General features: G+C 39.0%; 1 protein-coding gene across 9 annotated transcripts in view; it reads right to left on the bottom strand.

Annotated features, from left to right (window-relative positions):
• MLLT10 (MLLT10 histone lysine methyltransferase DOT1L cofactor) overlaps positions 1–25,140 on the bottom strand; it is a 131,725-nt gene that overhangs the window by 49,456 nt on the left and 57,129 nt on the right. For 3 of the 9 annotated variants that reach the window (XM_083406164.1, XM_083406156.1, XM_083406158.1), the window contains 3 exons: positions 24,803–24,896; positions 18,932–19,027; positions 4,264–4,359 (listed from right to left, as the gene is read on the bottom strand). In XM_083406164.1, the coding sequence (XP_083262290.1) occupies positions 4,264–4,359; positions 18,932–19,027; positions 24,803–24,896 (286 nt within the window). Of the gene's footprint in view, positions 1–4,263; positions 4,360–18,309; positions 18,342–18,931; positions 19,028–24,802; positions 24,897–25,140 lie in introns of all 9 variants that reach the window. The other 6 variants (XM_083406159.1, XM_083406160.1, XM_083406161.1 and 3 more) reach the window with 4 other exon arrangements.

Here is a 25,140-nt window from a genome sequence, read left to right as displayed (position 1 = left end):
AAAAGAAGGAAAATTCTGGTCCTAAACATCCGCTGCCTTGCAGAACATCATTGGGAGAAGAAAAGGCTCAGGAGTAAACCCTACACCAATCCGAAGTAGAATCCCTAAGACAGTTCGATGGCACCTTGTACGCTTCCTTCCAGCAACTCCTACAGCCAGGCTGGTGCCAAACGTAGTCCAAAGGAAAGCAGAGCAATACATCAGCAAGGCTGAGAGAGGGGTATTGTCGTTTGGGCAGCTCAAGACCTCAATGCATACTGCTCAGGTTTGCGCCTCAGGGAGGTCACTTCTGTGATGCTAACGCAGCAAACATAATACGGGAGGCAGCAGTTCTGAGTTACCAACACAGCAGGTGCTGTGCTTCTCCAGCAGTTTGACTTTGCTCCTAGAGATGCGCTCCATTGTCTCTCAAGACAGACGGATGCCAACAAGTATTTGAAGACGTTGTACAATATACATTGCTTAGAATCAGGGTAGCTGAACAAATGCATGTTCCTACATCAAACTTCCCATGCATAGGTCAGCAAATGATGCTTTTAGATGCCCTTGACATATGAGGTGAGGCTAATGGGAAACCAGAGGCCTTTTACAGCAAAGATGTCTCCTCAGACAGGCTCACCTGTGGCTATTTTGCTATCCTTTGGAGCCAGGAAAAAGTCTTTATGTTCTCCCAGACCTTTTAAAGACTGTTTTAATCTGCTGCATTTAATTGCTGACATTATTTTTATTGCATGTCTTACTCTAGTTTTATATTGCATTTTGTTTTTATTCTGAGTGTCTATCTTTTTTTAAATAAAAGTTGTGGACCATCTGACATCAAACAGGCAACCCATTGTTTATTCTAGGTGTCTTGTGAGGTAAGCAGATTCAGTTGTGACTATTGTGACTAAATATAAACCAACTTCTATTTTATAATAGGTTTAAAAAGCTAATAAATTGTGGCAAAATTCCATGAAGCCTCAGAAGTGACAAATTAAAGCTTAGCATTCCAGAACAGGGGGCGGGATGGGGGGGGCGCTTACTGACTGAAACCTAGCTAAAACCTAGAAAGTGCCTTTCTAATTACAACTCATCTTTCTCAGACACTTTCCTAGGACATTTTAAGAATCTGGCCATTTCATTAGATATTATTTCTCCTCATATGCCTTGAGAAATTAAATGGCTCTTTAGGGCAACCTGCTTTGCCTTGAGAAAGAAGACCACAAAGGAAGACCACGGGCTCTTATTTGGAGTATTCTACACCAGGATCTTCACTATTCCCAAATGAGGTACAGGGGACACTCGGGTTGCGAACGCGATCCATGTGGGATGCACGTTCGCAACCCACAGCATTCGCAACCCACAGCAGCACGTTTGTGCATGCGCAGGTTGCGATTCAGCAATTCTGCGCATGCACAAAGCACAATTTAGCGCTTCTGTGCATGCGTGACCGTCGGAACCCAGAAGTAACCCATTCCAGAACTTCCAGGTTTCGGCTGTCCATAACCCGAAAAAACACAACCTGAAGCATCTGTAACCCAAGGTATGACTGTTTTGCATTTTCTCATCCATATTCCACCTTTTTCCGGAGAAAAAGCCAACAAGCAAATAATTGCAACATGTATAGTTATTTTATTTGATGCAACAGCTGGCCGGGGTGGGATAAAGATGGGGACCTCAGCATGCCGAAAAGACTGGCTGACCTTCTTGCCCAACAACTCCTCCACCTAAGGCTGTCATTGGTGCCAAGAACAGGCTCCCCATTGGGACAAGCACCAGCTTCAGGGACATCATTTTTGTCAGGACCATGATGGGGGAAGCATTAACTCCTCTCCCCGTGTGCCATGTTCCAATCCCAATTACTCCCATCCTAAACAGTTCTTTAAAATAAGGGAACAAGATTCATCCAATGAAAGCACACAACACGTAACTTGCCCAGCTTCAAGATGCAATTCCAGAACAGAACTTGTATCCCTGGTTAAAAGTCTCTACCAAACATGCTCGTAGTGGTTATAGTTCAGTATATTTTAATTCTTGCATTATGGAATGTGATCCAGTAGTTTGCCCTTCATACTATGCCAATAACTGCCACAGTGATGAGCTACCCGATAAGCACAAATATCTTTGCTTGATTCTATTTTTCTCTCTCTATGGTGTCAAATACCAAAAACTACTTCTGATTTTTTTAAAAAAATATTGCTGCTGCTGCTGCTAATATACTATAGTATATTAAAAGAGAAACCATCAGCTGTATGTAGAACTAAAGAAAATAGTGCCATTTTATTAAACCATTACCAAGGTACTTGTAAAACAGTGGAGTGTTTGAGAGTCTCTGAATTGGCTATTATCTCTCCAGAAACATTTTTTAACCAATTGGTAGGGAGAAATGCAAAGAACACACAACTGTGTAAGTGCATTCACATTTGAATACTGGAATCCCATCTACATAAATTATAGAACTGTCATCCAGCAAGAGATTCTAAAACTTAGGAATTTTCAGTTACAAAAGGAAGGTCAGTGTTGGAACTTGCTGCTTTGACATGAGGAATGCTAGGTCTGTCTTTCTAAAAGGACAAGGCCATGAAGAGAGAAAATACTGGTGATTAAGATAGTCAGGTGACTGCATTACAGACTAGCATTACAGACTAGTTTGATGAACACTTATGAAAAAGTGGGGGAAATAGTACCCAATGTTTTAATCTATTTTCTCTACACCACTTGAGAGAGAAGTATCTGAATCTTCCCCTTGGGTATCATTAGGAAACACTCATATGGGTATAATTTCCAGTTATACTTCTGCTTATATTACAGATTTGTTCAAACAACATGGTGTTGGAAACAGAAAGCTAACTCCACAGCCATGAAATCTAGAAACACATTTTGCAAACAGAAACATACAATTAAGGCTACCACCTACATAAGAAAACTTCAAATGATAGGAGCTCCATATGACCTAAAGTACCAAAGGAAAAAAATCTCTTAATGTTCCTGTTGTATGTAAGTCACATAACTTGCATAGAAACAAGATCCTCGGGTGAGAGATATGAACACATTTTGACATACAAAACAATGCCCAGATGCCAAGATTTCTGCTGATTCTCTTGTAAAGATTTTATTAAAAAAAAAAAATTTAGATATCATCTTTGCATAAAGACCACTAGGTTATGGAAACAGTACTGTACACTGCAATACTGCAAAGAGGGGGTGGGTACAATAACCAAAATGATACTTAGCCCACTGGATAAAATGTCTGCCAAAGCGGAAGATGTGTTACGAAGTCACATAAGTAGACTAAGGACAGGAACTCTCCAGCATCAAAAATATAGCCCAGAAATGCAGTGATTTGAGTCCAATAATCTGTGAGTTGTATCCAGTGTTAGTCATATGTACAGTAGACCAATTCACATTAATTTCAGTGGGTCTACTCTTAGCAGAAATTAGTTGGAAAACTCCCAATGATTTTTGGGGTTGAGACCATACTTCCTACTCTACTTTCTTTCTTTTTGCTGTAGAGGTGTCTAGAACACCCATCTGGTTATTTTTTTTTTGTGAGATCAGTTTGAGTTATTGCAGCCTGAGAATGTGGGCAGGAAGGTTGCAAGGGTCAAGCCAAAAACATGTCATCTTGTCCCTTGCCCAACATGGCCTGTGAGATCTAGTCAGAGGGACTGACTGGGTGGGTTTCACAAGGCGGTTAATACCTATGGAGACAGTGGTGTCTGCCGCCTCCTCCCTCGGACAGATTTACTGCCCAACACTTACTGTTTCTCTGATACTGCATAATTGAACCAGCTAACTGAACAAATTACTTGGAAATATTGTTTCATGTATTTTAACTGATTCAATTGTGGAGGTTTCAACAGACTATGCTGTACTATACATGTACTGTACTATATATATGGTACTCCAGGGTTTGTTAAACCAGAATTTCCTCTAACATCCAAACCATGATACTTACTGGAAAACTATAGTATAGATTACAAATGAGAATATGAAACTTTTAAAATAGTTGAGGTTATTCTACTATATTTATTTATGAAAGCAGCAGAGTACTTTAGCGGAACAGTAATATAGAATCAATGATATCCAATTTTTTAAGAAAACCTGTACATTTCAAAAATCAAGTTTGTTATATTACAAATACCTAATAGGCACAGCTGTTTGATCATCAATAGGGGTTCTCTGTGATAAGCCATTTAGGAACAGCAGAATTCCTCACTCCATAAAACATACACCAAGAAAATAAATGTCATTCTAAAGAAGATGTAGGAAAAGCTCACTTACTTTCTCTGTAGTTACTGTTAGAGAAGGAACCAGAGACGGTGAGGATTCTGATTGCTTCTTGTGTTTTTGTTTATGTTTATCCTTTTCTTTATATTTCTAACAAAGCATGAAAGCAAAATAAAATGCAACATCAGGTTTATGCAAAATGATTTTTTTGTCATTTAAATTGCGTTTATATGAGCTGCTACTAAAAATTAATAAAGGGTTGTATCCAACAGAAGTCATCTCATTCACATAAAGACTTCTGCAATGGAACCTGACCTCCCTTCTCCTCCGTGTTCTCAGCACACACACACAGACACACCCAAACAATTGCTCTGGAGAGTTGTGGGAAAACTCCAGAAGATATCTGGGCCAGGGGAGGAGAGGGCGGAAGTCCTTGCACCAACAAGACAACTCTGTCGGATACAACCCTCAGTGTTTCTGATGTATAAGAAACTATTAATGTTTTATTCTAGTGTAATAAATGCAAAGTAGTATTGTTAAAAAAGAAGGTATACAAAATTTAATGTCCATTTCTCCTAAAAACATGGTTTTACATCACATCATAAAACAGATATCCATACATCTTTTGCTTGGCTTGCTAGCCATCTTGCATTTGTGGTTGCCACCATCCACCCAGCTCCAACTTCTCTAGCATGTTCAGAGCACTTGGGAGAGGGTCAATAGTTTATTCTACCTCCTGCAGGTCTTCAGAGAATGCAAGCAGCAGCATGGATATTACTTCTTCCCCAATGCTTGTAAGTTAGGAAGTGGGGAAGTGGGATGTGTCTGTTTTTCTTCACTATGATTTTACAGAGGGAAACAAAACAAAACACCCTCTCCTTCTTCATATTTTCAGAGAATCCACTTGCCAGAGGGATGGTACTTGTCACTGGCAAAATGAGCATTTTGGCATAATCTGCCCTCATAAATTTTGCATTTATATACTTTTTGAGGAATTTTTCCTGGGAAGGCAATAAATTATATCATTCAATAAAATATCTGAAAAACATGGCCATAGAAATGCAATATTTTTTAAGCTTCTGGATGAAATCCTTCTAAAAAAAAATTGCTGTTGAAATGTACAAGTTTAATAATCAAAATATCATTCAACCAATAAGAGTGGCCACAAAACTTCAGCAGCGATTGCAAACAAAATAAAAAAACCAACAATATATATGCACGTATAAACTATATGTGTTCCAACAATTTTCATTTGCAATTTTAATCACTCCTGTGCCTCTTTACAAAGTCCCTAACTTTTGAGCCAATCTCTACTGCAGATGGTATGCAGCAGCCACATAGGAGTAATATAAATCCTGAGTTTTTCCACTTTTTCTTTCCCTCCCTCAGCAGAGCACAGCTTGTGCAAAAGAGCCAAGGAAGGAGGGGGTGTCAGTCATGTTTTCCCACCTGGGCAAGAGTGAGTGAGAAGTGGGTGAAGAAGGCATCACAGGGAGTATGATAGCTCTTCCATCCTCAGCTCTTCTTGTCTGGAGGTCAGGGGCACCAAGTAGAAGGTGAAGCAGCAGCCCCAAGCAAGAGATGAGAAGATAACCCTGTCTCTGCTGTTCCAGCAGCAACCAAACCACTCTGTCCCTTTATATCATTGCAAATGGTTCTTCCTTCCTCGGAAGCAGTTCAATGAGCCACAAGAGGGATGCCAGCACCATTAGCTACAGAAAACACCCTCACTTGCTACTCTGCACTCTGTCGCCCTACCAGATAGCCATCACCAGGAAACAGTGGATGTATTGGAGGAGATAGAGATGGGTAGCTTTATTTAGAGGAAAGGCAGAGAGAGAATAATCTCAATTGGGCAATCTTGTTTTGATATATGAATGCCCCCTTTCCCCCAAAAAAAACAACAACAGGTAAATGAGGATAGTATCTGACAGAATTAATGCTAGTTGCAGAATGAAATCTAAATATTTATGCCTATGCTCTCTCATTTTTTTGTATTTATTTTTTCTGTTGCTGTAAAAACTTTTAAAAAATCATAATCTTCCTTAGAAATATTCTTTTTAAAAAATGTACTTTTCTGTTTTAATATTTATTACATTTGCATGTTTAATATTATTTACATACCATAGGTGTACTCTCAGGTAAATCCATACAGCATTTCAGCCTTAATTAACATTTCTTAAAACTGGGTTGCCGTCTTAAAAAATACTTTAAAAACTACTAATATCAATCACCAATCCAGAGAGAATCAGCAAGCAGCACTTTCTTAAGCATAGTTAAGAGACCAGAACAAGTTTTCATAGAGTATATATTTTGTTGCTGCAGCCAAACAATTTGCTTCCAATTTCTTAACGATTGTTATAAAGGATTGCCAGCATGATCTGCAGAAAGGCTAAAAGCATCTGTTGCTGTGCTACACTGTAATAAAACATTGCAAATTATCATCAGTTATTTTTAAACAAATAGACTGCAGTGGTGCTATCCTATACACATTTACTCTGGAGTTGAACTCCATGATACTTAATTCTGAGTAGACATGTATAGGATTGTACTGTTATACTGTTTGAAATCATTATTTTATTTAAAACTGAGGGAAAGCTTTACTTCCCCTTCTCTCTCCAAAAAACACATTGCCACCTACCATTTGGACATTAAAAAGTCATAGTGACTAATTAAAAATAAAGGTATTCATTCTGCAAGCTCAGAGGAGTAAGATGTGATATATCTTTACTACATGCAGAAGAGTTGTGCCGACTGTGGAAACATTTATTGATAGAAATCAGTATCTGAACCAAATCATGAACTGGATGCACTTTATATAACCAGAAGAACTAGCTATGAAAGTAGGTAGTGCAGTGGGCAATGGTAATTCTATAAAAGATCTATATTCAAAATAATATTTGGCAGATTGGCTTTCTTTCTACTGAGAAAATAGTACATAAAGTACTACTAGAAAATGGCACAAATGTCTAGCTGAATGCTGAGGTACAAAGTATATAATGGACTGTAAACCTTTTTCCTGATAAGGACAATGAAAACAATAAACAAATCAACATCAAGGGAATAATGCATGTTATAATATAAACACAATAACCCAAGATTACAACTACCCAATCTTGAAAACCTGAACATTACACAAGAATATGTTTTAAACATGGATGAATGAATTTTCACATTTATCTGCAAATTCAGCAATAACATTTGTAAAGACAGGAAACAACTTGGCATGGTCTATATGAATCATTTAGTTTATTTAAAAGTGAAGTAAATACTCCCAATGCTGTATGCATTTGGCTGGCATTATATATTCCCATAGCTTATTCACCTCAAATTTAGAGAGGTGGGGAAGTACCTTAGATTGGCTTCCTGCAAAATTACAGATCAAAAGTAAATACTTTCAAAAACGCTCAAAGCAAAATAATGAAAAGTAAACTAGAGGACAGGCACAAGAGGGAGACACATTGAGATGCTTCATGTGTAATGCCAAACCACATCTTGGCAGTACATGAATGAACTCTGTACTCAGGTACTCTGCTTCTTTGTTTGATCAAACCATAGTTTGCCATTACATCCAAACTGGCAAACTAGGACTGCAATCCTAATTGAAGTAGAATACACAATGGAGGATGGACAGAGAGGGGAAGTGGATGGGCACAGGGCTTCTTCCCATAGCTCCAAAGCATGGGAATAACTCATATGGGTATAATTTCCAGCTGTTGGTGTTACATGTGAAGCAAACCAGACAGAATCCGTTAATATTAACAGATTTGTTTTGCCCCGTCAACATATAAATGATAAACTAAGAATTAGATATCAATATCAGCTTCAGTGCTCAAGAATTCAAATTCCATCAGCATTAATTTAAGAAACACTAGTGAGAGAAATCTATTCATCTGCTCAAAACAATTTATGATTGTCCATATTATGCTTGATGCATAAACCGCTATCTCAACAGATCCTACCAACTTCAGCAATTCCTATAGAAACTGTATTTGAAGATGCTGAGCACTCTTTCAGAACTAAAGAGAAAAGGCTATTAGAGACTTCTACTGACACTTTTAGGGGACGCGGGTGGCGCTGTGGGTAAAACCTCAGCGCCTAGGACATGCCGATCGCATGGTTGGCAGTTCGAATCCCCACGGTGGGGTGCGCTCCCGTTGCTCGGTCCCAGCGCCTGCCCACCTAGCATCAGCACCTAGCAACCTTAAGTATCAGAAGATAAATTCCATCCCCAAAGTAACTACAGAATCACATTTCCACAATCCTAATTGAAAGGAGATTTCAGTCTCCAGTATTATTCTTAAATATATATAGAACAGTAACTCTAAATATGGGAGTTGTAGATGTTCAGGGCTGAGATATAGTGACTATTCCAAGGTCACCATATAAGCTTCATAGTTGAATGTGGGTTTACACTTGGGTCTCCTCCGTGCCAGCTCTGCACCACTCTAAACACTACGGCACCCTGTCATGCAAACCTAGCTACACTTGATTTCAAAAAGTATAGACACAGACACACAGTAATCACTTCCCATATCTTGAAGCTACTCCATGATAAAAAAAGTTATGTGCTAATTATCCAGCACACAGTTGTACAAGTTCATAGGAGAAATTAAAATAGGATTTCCTTTCTCTCAAATACAGAGAATTGTTGCTGGCAGTGCTATTTTTCTAGAAAAATAGGCTCCAGAACTCACCACAAATCCCTCCCTCGTTCTCTTATAATGGCAGTAGTGCCCACCTGAGAGATGCTGGTGAGTTCCAGTTGAAAAAAAGCCCTGGTTTGGTTCAGACATTATTCTGATTGATTATCAAACCATGTTTCAGTGATTAGAACACATCCTAGCTTTGTGTGCTCCTCATTACCACTTCTCCCTGCCCATGCATATTTCCCCTCCCTTTGTGGCAATTTAACCAGAAGAATTTCAAGGCTAAAGAAGCAATCAAAGGAGACCTATAATTTATGAGTTTCTCTAGCTTTCTTTACTCAACATCTTATATCATGATGTTGTAACTGGTATATAGTTACTACTGACCACCACTGGTTCTCAAACTAAACTATGGAAACTAGGTGTATATCCCAGTTTAATTTAGCATCGTTTTATTGCTTGAGAGCAAACTTTTGTTAGCAGTAGCTGTGGTTATGCTGGTTCAGATACCCCAATGAATCACAGTCATTGCTAAACAGTGAAAGGCAGTGAAAGAAGTAAATGAGTCCAAAGGGGAACAGGGGGTGGGGTGTGCAAGCCTGCAGAGCATTCCCAACCGCCAAAGCACAATTTGGTAAATACAGTAGCAGGATATCTGAATGCCACGGTCTAGGCAAATGTTGCAAACTGTGATTTGAGGAGCCAAAACACTTAACTGTGTTACTACATCCAATGTAACAACACAGTTACATAATAGCCAGTAGTAGTAGAAATAATAAATAATGGTTTTCTAGACATATATTCCAGATGACTAGCTATGTTACTCGGTTTTAGCAAAAGCAATTTCTGCCAGCACGCTTTTTTGTAGTACTGTATACTTTCTGTGACTAGACTTCATCATGTGCAGACTATATTGCAGTGGTGTAGCCTCAAAGTTAAGGGACGCGAGTGGCGATGTGGTCTAAACCACTGAGCCTTGGGCTTGCTTATCAAAAGGTTGGTGGTTCAAATCCCCGCAGTGGGATGAGCTCCCGTTGCTCAGTCCCAGCTCCTGCCAACCTAGCAGTTCGAAAGCACGCCTAGATATGGGAAGTGCAAGTATATTAATAGGTACCGCTCCGGCAGGAAGATAAACGGCGTTTCCGTGCACTGCTCTGGTTTCACCAGAAGCGGCTTAGTCATGCTGGCCACATGACCCGGAAAAACTGTCTGCGAAAGCGGACAAACACCGGCTCCCTCGGCCTGTAAAGCGAGATGAGCACCACAACCTGAGAGTCGTTCGCGACTGGACTTAACTGTCAGGGGTCCCTTTATCTTTACCTTTAACCTCAAAGTTGTGGAAACAACTGAAGCCACTGCAGGATTTCAACAGGAAGGTGAGAAGTAATAGGTCAGGATTCACCTAACACACCCTGTCAGTGAAAGTCCTTGTCCTGCACACATGCACACAAAATTGGCTCTGGGGAGGTCAGGAGACCACCCAGAACAGTGTGGGGACTGTTTGTAATAGCATGACACTGAATTCCACCCATAGACTTCTGATCAGGCTGTTGCAGCAGAAATGTGTTCCCTACAATTTCTTCCTATGGAAGGGCAATTTAATCAGAATCATCTCAAGGCTTATGAATTATGGGTCTCCCTAGCTTTTCCTACCCAAGTGCATTACGATTCTGCTCCAAAGATAAAATATAAAAACTACAGCTAGTTGTAGTGCTAGCAAAATGGCAGAGCATGATACTCAAGTGTCACTACCCCAGATACTTCCCTTGGACTATGTGGAAGACAGGAATGTTGGCACGTAGTTGTGTGAAAAGGGGGCTCTGGCAGCTCCTCCTCCTCCTGTAATTCTTTCCCTAGGCCACTGCTCTACATGCCATCCCTGCATATACATATCAGCTTAAGCAAACTGAAATCAAACAAAACCAAGCAAGAAAACCCAAGCCACACATTCCAAAAACTCAGACATACATAATATCTCAATTTCTATTACAAATTAATATTGGAATGGCTCCTGGTTCTATGTTCATAATTCCCAACATAAATTTGAATGACTGAATAATTTGGGGTGGAGGAAATAAGACTCACTCTTACTCTAAAAATGTAGTGTCTTAGGGTAAAGCGTACATTAGATGTGCATTAAGTCATTTGGAAAGTCCAGCACATCATCGAAGGAAAGGTCACCAAGTTAACCAAAATACAGACAGCTGAGTGCGAACTAAGAACATAACTGACCCACCGAGCCATTTCCAACTGAGATCAGCAGAGGAAAAGTCTGTAGGCTGTGGCATAGGAAGAGACTCCTTTTCCAGCAGTGATGCCATAACCACTGCAGAGCTTTCATCTCCAACTTCAGTATGATGCGAGTTCCAGCTGTGCTTTAAATGTCTGCTTGCCCTTACCTGTTCTCAGTAGAAGAACACTCAGGGGCAGCCCTGTCTCATAGTCGAAGGACAGGCTGCTGTTCTACAGTTCAATCAGTTTGTCACAAAGGTTACCATGAAGCTCACCCTGTGCTATCTTCCCAGCGTCCAGCAATCCTGCACGCTGCCTATATCTCATAGGACAGAACATCCAGATTTTTCACCAACCTGAAAGGGCCACATGAACTCTCAAAAGGCCATCAGACTACAACTATTAAGTCTAGTTTATTTCCTGCCAACTACTAGCTCATTACAGAATAACCATACTTAACTGGCTCAGAGAAGAATGTTACAGGGTTTTGTCAAGCTTCTGAGAAACAGCAGTAGCAGTAAGCTGCTGTCTTGTTTCCATTTATAGTGTACAGCATATTTGAATTTGAGTAGAGGAAGTATGCCTCCTACCACAATGCAGCTCCCTCCTATGCACGCAGCTGGCAGGCATAGTAAACCTTGTATGTGGTGGCATAAGGGTGGGAAACATAAAGTACAAGTAACCACACAAATACAATCTATTCTGTGTGGCTCAGTTTTCCTTTCCAATGCTATGTAAGATCCCTTTCAAAGCACAGAACCCACAGAACTATGCAAGCCTAATTACATGGAGCCACAGTATTTTGAGAGCTATCTTAGAATAAGAAATGACACCAGAAAACATATTGGCCTAGCAAACATTTCAGCAGTTTCAGGCCTGGTAAATCTAATTTAAGACCAATAGAAAAGGAAACTATGGCAATGAGTTGCCACATGCTGATTTGGGCTTCTTTTGGCAGCTTATGGACTTTGTGGTTCTGTGGGGAGATACCTTTTCTAACGATTCCAGGAGTCATACATTATTTTAGGCATTTGGAAGCATAAGGGGAAATTCCAAGCACACATTTTGGTTGCCTGGGAAAGATTATATTTAGTAACTTCTGTGGTCTTCAGATTGCTATAAAACAAAGTATTTTTTAAACACGGTGCTAGAGAAGGCATTTTAAAGCTCTCTCTTTTGTAGACCATCATTTAGTTTGGCTACGACTTCTCCCTTTGCAGTGTGACTAGCTGACAAAGACAAATTCATTTAAAAAAAAAAAAGTAAATTCATTTTACATCATTCCTTTATTTTTGATAACTGAATTTTGGAGTTACTAGATTTTAGTTTATTATTTTAGTTTATTTCAATAAACATTTGAAAGTATATTATAATGTTAATTATCCGTATCACGACATTTATCTTTAAAATTACAATAAGAATTAACCATGATATATGTTTGTATAGCATGTACACAGTTCAACATGTCACAATTAAAAAGCACTATCAAATATACCATGGTAATATCTAGCTTGGCCAATGGAGTGCTACACCAGTGACCTCGCCCCAGGGCGCAAGCCTGGGGCTGTGTATATAGAGGTCCTGGGCTGCCCAGACGACAAGACCCCCCTCTTGGCCTTGCTGGTGTGTTCCAAAGGAAAGCAGAACAATATGTTTGGCACCAGCTTGGCTGCAGGAGTTGCTGGAAGGAGGCAAGGCAGTGGAGGTTGAGGATCAGAGTTTTCCTTCTCCTTGATGGGTTACCTTCCCAGGTTAATGAGCCCCATCTGCATCTCACTTCCCTCTAAAGCACATGCATAAACCACCTTCTTGACCACTGGACCAACTACTGGTTTCATCCACTTACTCAACCAGATCCCGTCATCGCACGCAGGGGAAGACCTTGATTCACTGAGGGTTGAGACCAATCGGCAACCCTCACCTGATTTAGCGAGCCAGTCAAATCCATTTCCCGGGGTATGGCCACTGTCACATGCTGGCAGCTTCTAGGAGCCACAGGTGAGAGCTGAGTGCAGGGTGGGGACCAAAGGTGGCTAAACTACTCCAGAAGGAGCACAACATGTCCCCCACCAGAGGTACCATCCCTCTTGTCACACCTGAAATGTGCTCTAAGGGTTTGGAAAGTGTAGCTGATGCAGAATGGTGTGGAAAGATTGCTTCCAGGTACATTTTACAAAGATCATGTCATTCCCTTTTTGTTTGATCTCATTGGCTCCCAATTTGTTTCCAGGAACAATTCACGGAAATAGTTATTATATGGGGCTTGGGCACCAAGTCCACCGTTCTGAATGACTTTGTATACAGAGGTTATGCTTTAGTGGAAGGGGGGTGATGGCGTAGATGGAGCAAGACTCCCCAATTTGACCTATGGAAAAGCTTTTGGGCATGGCAGAATCCCAGAAACAGTTTGTTCCTCGAGTCAAGAGTTGGTTTGAGGAGGAAAGGAATCATGGAAAGCTTCCCAGAGCTGTATTGATCGCATTAGTTGCTGTTCAGACCCGATCAATTCCCTCTCACTGAACCAACAGTACAGTTTACACCTTCTTAACACCATGCTCAACCAGTCATTTGCTTATTGCAGCAGCCACCATACCCACAACCTGGGGGGAGTTCCTCCCACTGCTACTGGAGATCCAACACTGCCAGTTACCTTGTTGGCACCTTGGACCAAAATATAATGGATTCCATCACTGCCCTGCATACAGAAAAGTCAAGTATTGCAGATATTAAGAAGAAACAATTCAACAATGAATATACCACTTATCAAAGGATGTGCTCATCTTTATTAGACTTCCCCCGCCCTCAAGAAAGCATTACAGCCTATTGCTGTGAACCTCCCTGAGAACTATGGATGAAGGGTGGTATACAAATTTAATAAAGTAAAATATCAATACTGCAATAAATAAAGACGATGATTTGAAAAGGCAAACTTCTAGCTAATGCCAATAGCAAGAACATATAGCAAAACCATATATATATAGCATGACACCTAAATTAGATATTCAGATGTTTATTATGATCAACAGGTCAAAAAGACAAAATACAAAATTGCAGCCTCATTGAAACAAACTGTTTAAAACCTGACAGTCTAAGAACAAGAAATATGACACCATTCAGATATTTTGCCACCTGCTCTGTAATAAGATCAACTAGGAAGCTGTCATATAAAAGGATATACAATACATTCTCTAAGCTCCTGATAAAAACTACAGTAAAAGAACACATGAGACTGTTTCGGTCTTTGTGTGGTTACATGGACAGCCTCTATCTTTAAATGAAAGCTCTCTAGCAATTCTGCCATCTAAACTCTTTGAAGAATTAATATTAATATGGTCCAATAAAATACTCTTCTGTACTGAGGCATTGGTATTGACACACCATTATTAGAAGCAGATGAAGCCAGGGCCAATGACGTACAGTAGATGTTCTCCTAGCTAATAGATGTAGCTCTTGCCCGCCTATATATTTATACTCTATTCAACTACTAATTCCAGTGAGAGCAGAAAACAGGAGAAAAACCAACAGCAGTTTTTTCCACTTAACTCGCTTTTCCAGAAAGACACAAAGCAGCACCTGACAGACCAGAGAGTTGGAAGAGGTAAAGGAGCAAATTTGAAGCCAATAATGAATTGAGTATGTCCATGCCAAGCTACTTAATGAGCTAAAACTGACTTCCAAATTAAAAGCAGCACCAGCAACACATTTAGGTATAGTTCTAAGAAAGGAAGACTGAATTCCTTCCAAAGAAAAGTTGAGTCCTGGAAACAAGATTGAGGCTCCAAACAAAATCTGGGTCACAACTTTTTGCAGCCTACATGCATATGGTTGCTGGAACAAATTTACTTCCTTTTGTGTAGAAAAATCCAATTAATGTTATTATTGTATGCTTTGCTTTGACCTTTGCTAATTTGTCCTGCACTTCCTAACTGGTAGTTTCATGAAACAAGATCCCAAGATACTTATCCATACCCATGGCTGAAGTTCACTTGGCCTTCCCTTTTGGAAAGACCATTAACTTTTGACTTCTCATAGTTAATATTTGTTTCAATAACAATCTGCAATAATTTGCAAGTCATCTAAGTCCCAAGTGGGTTTGCAAGGTTAAAACAGCATCATCTGCATATAATAAAATGTAAACAGCTGAATTATACACATTGCACCATAAATTTCACCTAAAACTCTTAAGAACAAGCCTCCATTAAAAAAACAACCCCAAAAACAACAGCTATGAGATGAGAGCAAATCAGCTATGATACTACCATTAATTATAATAAAGAATAAACGGTGACCCAAATGTAAATAGCCATCCCTATAAAGCCAGCTAGTTCATCAATCAATGAAAGAAATTGACACAACAAATCTATATGCGCAGTTTCACAGACAAAAGGGAGACCAAGAGGACTTCAAAAGTATCTCCATTCCCCCCGCCCAGAAAACCCCAGCATCAAAATGTCACTTCAGCATACAAAGACATACCCCAAACATAATATCAACTGGTGGTTAGGCTCTTTCCCCTTCTAAAGGCACCAATTTTCTAGCCAGTGGAATGTAACAGGGAGATCTTAAGTCCTACTGTAAATCCTGAAAAGACTTTCTGGCACATCTAACACAAGGTATTTGCTACTGGGCAATGAATTCTTCATTCTATCTGCAGCATCAACATTTTCTTCAGTGCAATACAAAGAGATGCATTTCACAGCAACAAAGTTTTAAATAAGGAAAAAAATGTTATATATCATTTTGGTTGGTTGCTCTTTCAGTCAGTTTTATTTTGTTCACATACTGCATGTTGTCTTCATACAGTGCAGATCGGCTTGGCAGCTCTTCCAAAGAGCTGGAAATGCTTGTTGAACAAGTGTAGCAAGGAGTTCCCCACCCACGTTTTCATTATGACTTGAAGAAGGATACACACTAAAATGAATAGTTCATTAATGTCTGCTCCCCCACTGCAACACAGCATAGGCTTTTAACTGTAAAACGTGTCTCTCATGTTTGCAATTATGGAAGAATCGTGACATTTTCAAAACTTAAATTCATCTATCAAGGGATTTTGAAATTTTGTAAACTGAAATTAAATAAAGCAGATTTCTTTGCAATTGCTACTATTAAGAACAAATTGTTTACTTTAAAAACTGAGCTCTCAGGCTATAATCATTTAAAATGGTTTAGAAACTACCCAACAGACAAGCAGGGTCCAGCAATGTTCTATAAAAGGGGACCTGCAAAAACATTTGGCAGTGTGCAGTGCTTCTGTTAAGGGCTCCAACCAGCCAGCTATGCCCTTTTCCAGGATATTCTATATCCAATTCCTCTCCATCCCCCGTTTTGCATTACTCCTCCTCCTCAAAAAGGCACTCTTCTGTGACCACTTAGCATGCTTAGCTGGCAATTGGCTCCTTTTGGATTCCCCCATATGCATGGATGATGCCACAAGATCTACACTCCAGGAATGAACTGCCTATTAGTTTCTATTATTCTAATGCTGTTAGCTTTAGTAACAGAATATTAAAATATTAAAATATCCATACATCAATTTAAATTACAACTGAGTATAACGAATACCTCCCCCCCTGCAAAAGTGGAAAAAACTGATTAGTAGTCAATAACCTGGTGTGACAAATGCACAAGTATATTCAAACTGCCGAGAAAGGTGGGGAGAATGTAACTAGAATCCCAAGATAAAAAATTCCTCATATTATGTATGACCTAGAGACATGGTGTGGGAAACAAAACCAAGAGCCTTGGTCAATAATCTTGAGAAAGCGTCTAATTGTTGGCCTTCTACCCACTTATAAGATGGAAATGTCAACACACAGCTACTGTGCCTCTTTTTGCATTATTAGGATAATTAGGGTTATCTATGGCTAGGAGCCAAAGAGCCCTTGTGCGTATCTAAGGCACTTGCACACATGTGCAGAGAACCTGTTGATTTTAAGGGCAATCCTAACCATAAGAAATAAATTATATTGAATTCATTGGGATTAGAATTGCAGCCTAAATATTTGAGAAGAGAGTTTCCACTGTGCAAATTTCTCCCATCCAACCAGTGTGTCTAGTTCTCAGGCCCTTTGTATTTCTTGCTCTGAGTCTGAAGGAAACAGTTTTTGGTTGTTGAATTGGGAGGAGGAAGGATTGTATTGTTTTAGTGTGTTGGCTCATTGTTTGTGGTTTTTATTCTGAGTAGAGGTCTCAAAAGTTGGAAGTGGCCCAGGCCTCTCTAGACCTCTGAGAGGACCAGTCCAGAAGTACTAATGAAAGAGGAGTCTATTATGCCAGTCACTTTCCCTCCTCTGACTCAGAGAACACCAACTCAGAAGTCTTAACAGAACCACAGACTCTCCCAATCTGTCAAGGCAGGCTGGATGAGGCACCTTGTCTCACTTAAGGTGAAACTAGTAACTCAGATAGAGCTGCAGCTTCTATTAAGTCTGAAAACCTGCCATGCTCAGGCAACATTTAATCTCTACTGTTATGGAGTCTCTAGCCTGAGTTTTGCATTGAGTTATCCAGGGTGCCAAAGAATCTTGAAACCCTTGCATTGCCATAACCCAGAGACTTTACCCTGCCTTGACTTCTTACTCTGGTGGCCTAAACCGGATTTTTTGCCTTGATTCAGAACCCCTGTACTCTCAAAGCTATTGCCTGGAACAAAACTGGCACCCTCACTTTTACTATGTCTGTCTGCAGAAACATACTACTTGTTAGTTGCAGATTGGATTAAAGTGAATCTAATTTAAAAGTATGTTAGCCGCATTCTTTTCCACTATAGGATCGTTCTACCTACAACAAATCTATGGGCAGCTTATCACTCTTCATGCACTACAGAAGTCATATTTATGACTGATACAACTTGAAACTACTCAGATTGACTGGAATTTTATAGATTTATTTATTTGCTAATTACATTTTATGAAATACAATTTCAGGATTGTGCCCCATCCCACATCACCAGCAAGAAGTTGAGCCGAGTTCAATGTATACCTTTCTGAATCCTAGCAAATATGGCCAAGTTGGAAAAGCAGAGACGTTTCCCGAACAAATAGTTCACAAAACAAGGTAACACTGAACATAGGCTTGGAATATCCAGACAGAGTCTACTCTCCTCTTATGGAGGTTTGAGTTATATCTGCTGCTTTAGTTCTATGCAACGGAAAACAAATAACTTAAAGCAATTATAAATTTGGTATTGTGAGCCAAAAATTTGCAAGTATTCACTTACCAACACTGAATCAACCTTCTTCCCTAAACTATCTAAAATCAAAGTATAAGAAGAACAAGTCAACAGGGATGCAATTAGTCTTTAGTGATTTATTTTTTACAATTTACTGAGATTACAATTTTCCATATGAATGATAATAGCATCTTGTATGTAATTACAATGCAGAAAAGATTGCAAGTACCACCAAAAGATCAGCCAACAACTTCTAGCTAGCTTTCTTCAACAGAAGTGAAATGGGTACATGAAAGATTGCAATAAGAAGATATGCAGAAACTGATATTTTTAAGAACTAGTATGCTACTCGTATAGTCAAATGAAAACCAGCTTCACTATTATATGACAAAATCTATAATAAGATCAATTGCATGCAAGAAACCCTACTCTAATCCCCTTTCCCCGCAACTTGAAACAAGGACACTGGTAGAATGAAATGTAAGGAACAAAAAGGAGAGTTCCTCCACTAGGTCTTGTTATCGCTGAATCAACATGCACACAGTATTAATATAGCTGTTTCCCACACTGAATAAACCAAACATCCTCATACATTTAATGATTACTGATTAAACATTTCGAAGGTGCTAACACAATAAAAGCAGATGTGTTATGTAACAGATCCACTTACTTTTTTCTCTTTCTCATGGTGCTTATCCTGAGAGTGAGAGGAAGAATCACTTAAACTTTGATCATATGACCTATTAGATGCCCGTTTGCTCTTTTTCTAAAAAGAGAAAATATATATACATATATATATATATATTCATGAAATGAATATACGTAAAAGCCATCTACACCATGTCTGAACAAGCACCTTATCAATCAAAACACAAATTCATAACTCCAGAGCTAACCAAAACACTCATAATCTAAACAAAGCTGTTCTGAGGAGTATGAAAAGACAAGAATCAAAAGCCTGCTATCTTCACTGCCACTATTTGTAAAGGTACCTTTAATAAAGTCAGTATCATAAGATTAAAAGCATTATTTTGCTGAATTTGCATATATTAAGATATGCTTATGTGAAGCAAACTCTTTCTGGCTTAAATAAACAGCACCTATTAGTAGTTCCCAGCCTAAAGAATTAGCAACTTCTATTCACTTGCTCATTGAAGCTGACAGTTAAACAGCTAAAAAGTAGCTGCTTCAGAATCAACCCATTTGAGAATCAACAGTATTTATAGGTAATAATACCTTTAAAAAAGTAGCAATATTTAAAGAGTCAATCCAAGTATTAAAACATTTCCCAAGAATGAATTTATATTAGACTTGTATTTTTTTATTATCTATGCAGTATTTATTTGCATAGTGCTTAAAAATAACAAATAAAGGCTTCAACAACTGTAGCCTCAATAATCCTCAATATAATTCTGGCACATTACTTACTTGGTACTTTTATAGTGCTGAAGAAAGTAATGCACAATTCAATTTTTTCTATGCTTTAAAAACCAGAAAATGCAAGTTTGAGTACACTGGAGAATTCTGCAACCATTCAATTAATGCTCTCTTTCTTACTTGGGCAACACATTTTTCCATGGACTTTCTGTCGTGCATGATTTTTATTGTTTCAAGGTATCATGTCGCTGACTGGAGAAAAGTAGGGATTTATAAAATACTGCAGAACAACAGGTGTTTAAATATATTAATTGAGAGTTCATGGGGAAAGCTGTGTCTTTCATTATTAGAAGCCCAACCCCTTAAAAAGCCCCATCCTGTACTTTTTCAGGCATCATTCCATAACAAGGAAAGCCACAGAAATTTGAAAAATTGTAATGATTCTACGGCAACTACTGATCTATACAAAGGTTATGAGAGCTACAAGTGCAAAGATGTCTGAGGCAGATAGTGCTGCTAAGAGGTGAAGTTTTACACCTAATAGATCACTTGGTCTGGATGGCGTTCACTTGCGAGTTCTCAAAGAACTCAAATGTGAACTTGTTGGTATTCTAACAAAAATATATAACATGTCCCTGAGAACTAGAAAGCAGCCAGTGTGCACCAATTTCTAAAAAGGGAACTGGGAGAATCCTGGAAATTACAGGCCAAATAGCTTAATGCTTATCCCAAGAAAAATGGTGGAAAGAATTGTCAAAGACAAAATAATGACGCATATAGAAGAACAAGCCTTGCTGAAGCAGAGCCAACATGGCTTCTACAACGGCAAGTCCTGTCTTACTAACCTATTATGGGTCTTTGTGAGAGATAGGAAGCATACAGATAATGTGTACATGGACTCTCAAAAACTCTGGCTCCTGACCAAGCTTAACAGTCATGGAATAAAAGGAGAGGTCCTCTTGTGCATCAGGAATAAATGGCAGTTGTAGAAAGTGGAGTTTCAGAAAACTGTGACCAAAAGGATCAAGGTGTTGAAAAAACTCCCCCATGAGGAAGTTGCAACATTTTGGACTTTTTAAATCATAGGAAAGGTGAGAAAGAGGTGACATGATAGAAATTTATAAAATTATGCATGGCATGGAGGAAATGGAAAAAAGGTTTTTCTCCCTCTTTCATAACACCAACACTAAACACATTACACTAAAACTTGTAGCCATCCAACACAAAAACTTGTAGCATTCCAATGAATGTTGGAAATTTTGGGACAGTTAAAAGAAAGTGCAATGCATAGTTAAACTATGGAACTTACTTCCACAGTAAGCAGAGATGGCCACCAACTTAGATGGCTTTAAAAGGGGAGTAGAAAATTTAATGGACAATACAGCTTTCAGTGACTAGTAGTCATGATGACAATGGTCTGCCTCCACAGTCAGAGGCAGCCATGCTTCTGAATACCAGCTTCTGGAAACGACAGCAGAGGAGAGTGCTCTTGTGTTCAGGTCCTGTTTGCAGGCAGCCCATATGCATCTGGCTGGACTAGATGGGTCTCTGCCTTGATCCAACAGGGCTTTCCTTATATTCTCAAAGAGAATAGGTGGTTGTACTTTCATGCCCCTGGATCTGTTCGCATAGGAGTCTATGTGCATAAAGTCTAACACAAGTCGGCCCTATATACCACAAAACTGAAATTTACAAGTTGCACATTTTAGGTTGTGGCTGTGTACACCAATATGCAAACAAAACATCCAAAATTTGACTCCTGAGTGGGCTGGGGACAGAAAGCGCCCAATCCCCTTACTATACAGAAAACATTTAAAAATGCACATATTACATCAGAAGCCATACTGTCAGCTCCACTGCATGATCTCAGACATGCAGGTTTATAGAGTCTTGGCTGTGCCATTAGTAAACTGTGAGATAGTAACATCATTTTACATAGATAACCTTCTTTTTCTATCAATGCAAGTACAGTAGTCAAATGCAAACAACTGAATCAGTGGAGTTATTCCTGCTTATGATGTGGAATTTGAAACCTTAACTCCACTTTGATCAGAGATCCTTATGAAATATTAAGGCTGTCAGGGAGGAGAAAAGAACAGAATAAAATCCTAATCCCTACTACTAGTGTTCAAGTAAAGCAAGTAGCCAAGGCAACTCCAGTTATAGTTGTTTCTAGCATTTACTGACAGCAGAATAAACAGTCCTCCTGCTGATACTAGTGCTACAGGGAGGCAAGCAATTCTGAGCTGCCATTCCAATCCAGAAGACATGACGATATCTATGAGCACAACAATGAAATGCAAGCAAGATGACTAAATCCACATGGCAAAGCATGGAAAAATCCAGGAAAAGAAAGTGGGAAGTCAGGAGGGTTTACAGTAGCAGCAAGTGAAGATCAGAAGGGAAAGGAAAGGAAACTTTTGCAGAACTTAAGTGTGTCCTGGGAAGGGGAGGGACTGAGCAAGGATAAATATCAGGCATCCTACTGGGAGTCCATTGCCTGTGAGATCTGAGAAATACCAAATTCAGGTCTAACACTTTAATATGATAGAGTGGGGAAAACCTGTATACACAGCAGAATCCTCACTAGTCAGCTCTTAAGTATATATAGCTTATGAATAAGTTAAATCAGATTAATTCCACATCTCTGGATCACATTCTGCCTTGACAACACTTGCTTATCTTGAATCCCAAAGGAATCAGAATCTAGCATTTAAATAAATAAATAAATAAATAAATATAATAATAATAATAATAATAATAATAATAATAATAATAATAATATATTTGTACCATCTGGCTGAGTTTCCCCAGCCACTCTGGGCGGCTCCCAATCAAATGTTAAAAACAGTACAGCATTAAATATTAAAAACTTCCCTGAAGAGGGCTGCCTTCAGATGTCTTTTAAAGATAGGATAGCTGCTTATTTCCTTCACATCTGAAGGGAGGGTGTTCCACAGGATGGGCGCCACTACCGAGAAGGCCCTCTGTCTGATTCCCTGTAACCTATGATTTAGGTTATAACCTTTACAACATAATCATAGGTTGTAAAGCCCAACTTTTGGTGAACAACCTGCAGGTGCTGAGGAGTATCTGTTTCAGGATCACTTGCAGCTGGTATTGTATACCAGGGGTGGGGAAGCAGTGGCCTTCAGGCCAAATCAGCCCCAACATGGGACCAAATTTGGCCCATAAGGCACTTTCCCCCCCAAACCATGCCCACCTGCCCACACCTGATGTCAGGTGTCATGCAGGTAGAGAGATGTAGCAGCAATGGAACAATCTGGAGCCTTAATCTACACCCTCAGAGTACAGATAGAACAGAAACTGACAACAAGCACAGAAACTAATGGGAGTTGTTCAGAAATACTCAAATGTCACTTGAAATCCTACACAGAAAAATGATTTTAGGAGAAGGACAAAATATATAAATTAGGAAGCTCAGAATTGGAATAAAATATAGCTATATTTGCTGCATCAGAAACCTAGGAGAATACTGAAAACTCAACAGCATATGATTATCTTCACAATTTTTAAAGAAATGGCATTAATTAACTGAATAAATTAGAAAACTTAGAACATAAAGTTTATCCCCAAAATAATAAAGTAAAAATAATAATATAGGGCTATTGCTCTAATTGTGACTGACAGTATAAATCCTACGCATGTCAGTTCAGAAGCAAATCTCATTGAATTCAGTTAGACTTACTCCCATTTAGGCTTGTAAAATAGGCTAAATTACAAAAAGGTTGTCAGGGATGCAGCTAAGGTTGGAAATATTATAACAGGAGACTCCATGAAATTTCTCAGGGGGGGGGGGATCGTATCACAATAGGCACAAGTTTTCTAGAGACAATAAATGGCTCCAGATGGGATGGTCAATCATGGACCTCACCAAAAAGAAAATCTATGTATTTAATCCCAAATGGTGAATAGGATCTGGCAGAAGATGCAAACAATGAACACAATACAATCATGCTTAAATATAGTGAATATGAAAAAATGACCAGAAATTCCCTCAGTCATATTAAACTGTAAAATGGGGAATTAACATTAATATTATGATTATTATTAGGCAAAAGTAAGCTAAAACATACATAGTTGGGAGAGCCAAATCACTTCAAGAAGCTTGGAAATTATTTTAAACTTCTTTAATAATAGCTACAACAGGTGGAAAAAGGCACCAATAAATCTGAAAGATGCAAGGGTAGTTAAATAGCAGTATCAATAAAAGGTCCTTTGCACCAGTAGCCCCCCACTTGTTGAATTCAGTTTCTAGAGAGGTCTGACTCACACCTCCTCTGGTAGGTTTTTCCTCCCCACCTGAAAGGCCTTCTAATTTTCCCAGGCCTTTGAACATTGTGTTTTGAATATTATTTAATTCAGTGAACTTTTATTCCAATGTTTTAAATTGTGAATTTATTTATTTGCTCCTTTTTCAATTGACTGTTCTGATTTTATTGCTGTTTTTATTGTACTTTTATTGTAATGTGTATTTTTATGTTCAAAGCAGCGCAGATAGTTTTTGTTTTAGGGTGGCACATAAGCAATGCAAATAATAAAGAGTGCTATAAAAGTCAATAATTTTTCTTTCAAAAATTGCAGGGCTTGCCTGAATTGAAACATAGTGAAGTGCTCTGACAAACCAAATGTACATAAAACAAGCCAGAAAAAAAAGAATTGCTATTTTTAAAAATATTAGTTTAAATAAGAGCAAGATTATCAGGAAGCCAGCTAGTTGCTATTATTATGATAGCTAAAAAGGAACCTTACTATCTACAGGGGACAGAGATCAGTGCATGGCTATTACCATCATGTTCTGATTTGGGGCTTCCCAGAGATATCTGGGATGGGGGGCGGCACTGCTGCAAGAACAATGGACTGGATGACTGTCTGATTTGGTTAGGAAGCTTTTTCTTTATAAGGCAAGGTACACATCTAGTATTAAAATGTGGGTGTTCCACAGGCTATTCCCATAACAAAGATGTAAAATGAAGTAAAACTGGAAAGTCAAAATTGTCATTCACTAAATTTTTAAAAATGACCACAAGATTACACTATTTACTATTTAGTAAAAGCAACGCCTTGTTAGTGGCCAATTGTTAAATGTACATGTTATTAGTAAAATACAATATTTGAAACACTAAATTCAACAGATTCTTACCAGCTTACTGAAATGGTATTTACAGTAGCCACAATACTGTACGTTATCTGCACCATTTCCTTCTTCTTCACAAAGAAGTCCTGCAAACTGTGCACTGAGAAGAAGCAAAAGAGAGGAAGAAATCAGATATTGAAGATGGAAAATGTAACTGCTCAACAAAATATTTAGGAGAGGAATCCCACAGTTGTCAGGGGGAGGGATATTTGGTAGAGAGAACGCCACTTCCTAAGCTCTCCCAGCTTGGGCTGGTCAAGGTGGAAGTCAGGAGCTGGGAGGCAGAGGTTCCACTCCCCTCCTTTCAGCCTTCTAATTTCCCCCCCTCCCATTGACACTAATGG

Source organism: Podarcis tiliguerta, assembly GCF_965153285.1.
Source record: "Podarcis tiliguerta genome assembly, chromosome: 12".
In the NCBI taxonomy this organism is placed as follows: Eukaryota; Metazoa; Chordata; class Lepidosauria; order Squamata; family Lacertidae; genus Podarcis; species Podarcis tiliguerta.
The sequence above is the reverse complement of the archived record's forward strand: the minus strand, read 5'-3'. Positions and strand labels throughout refer to the sequence as shown.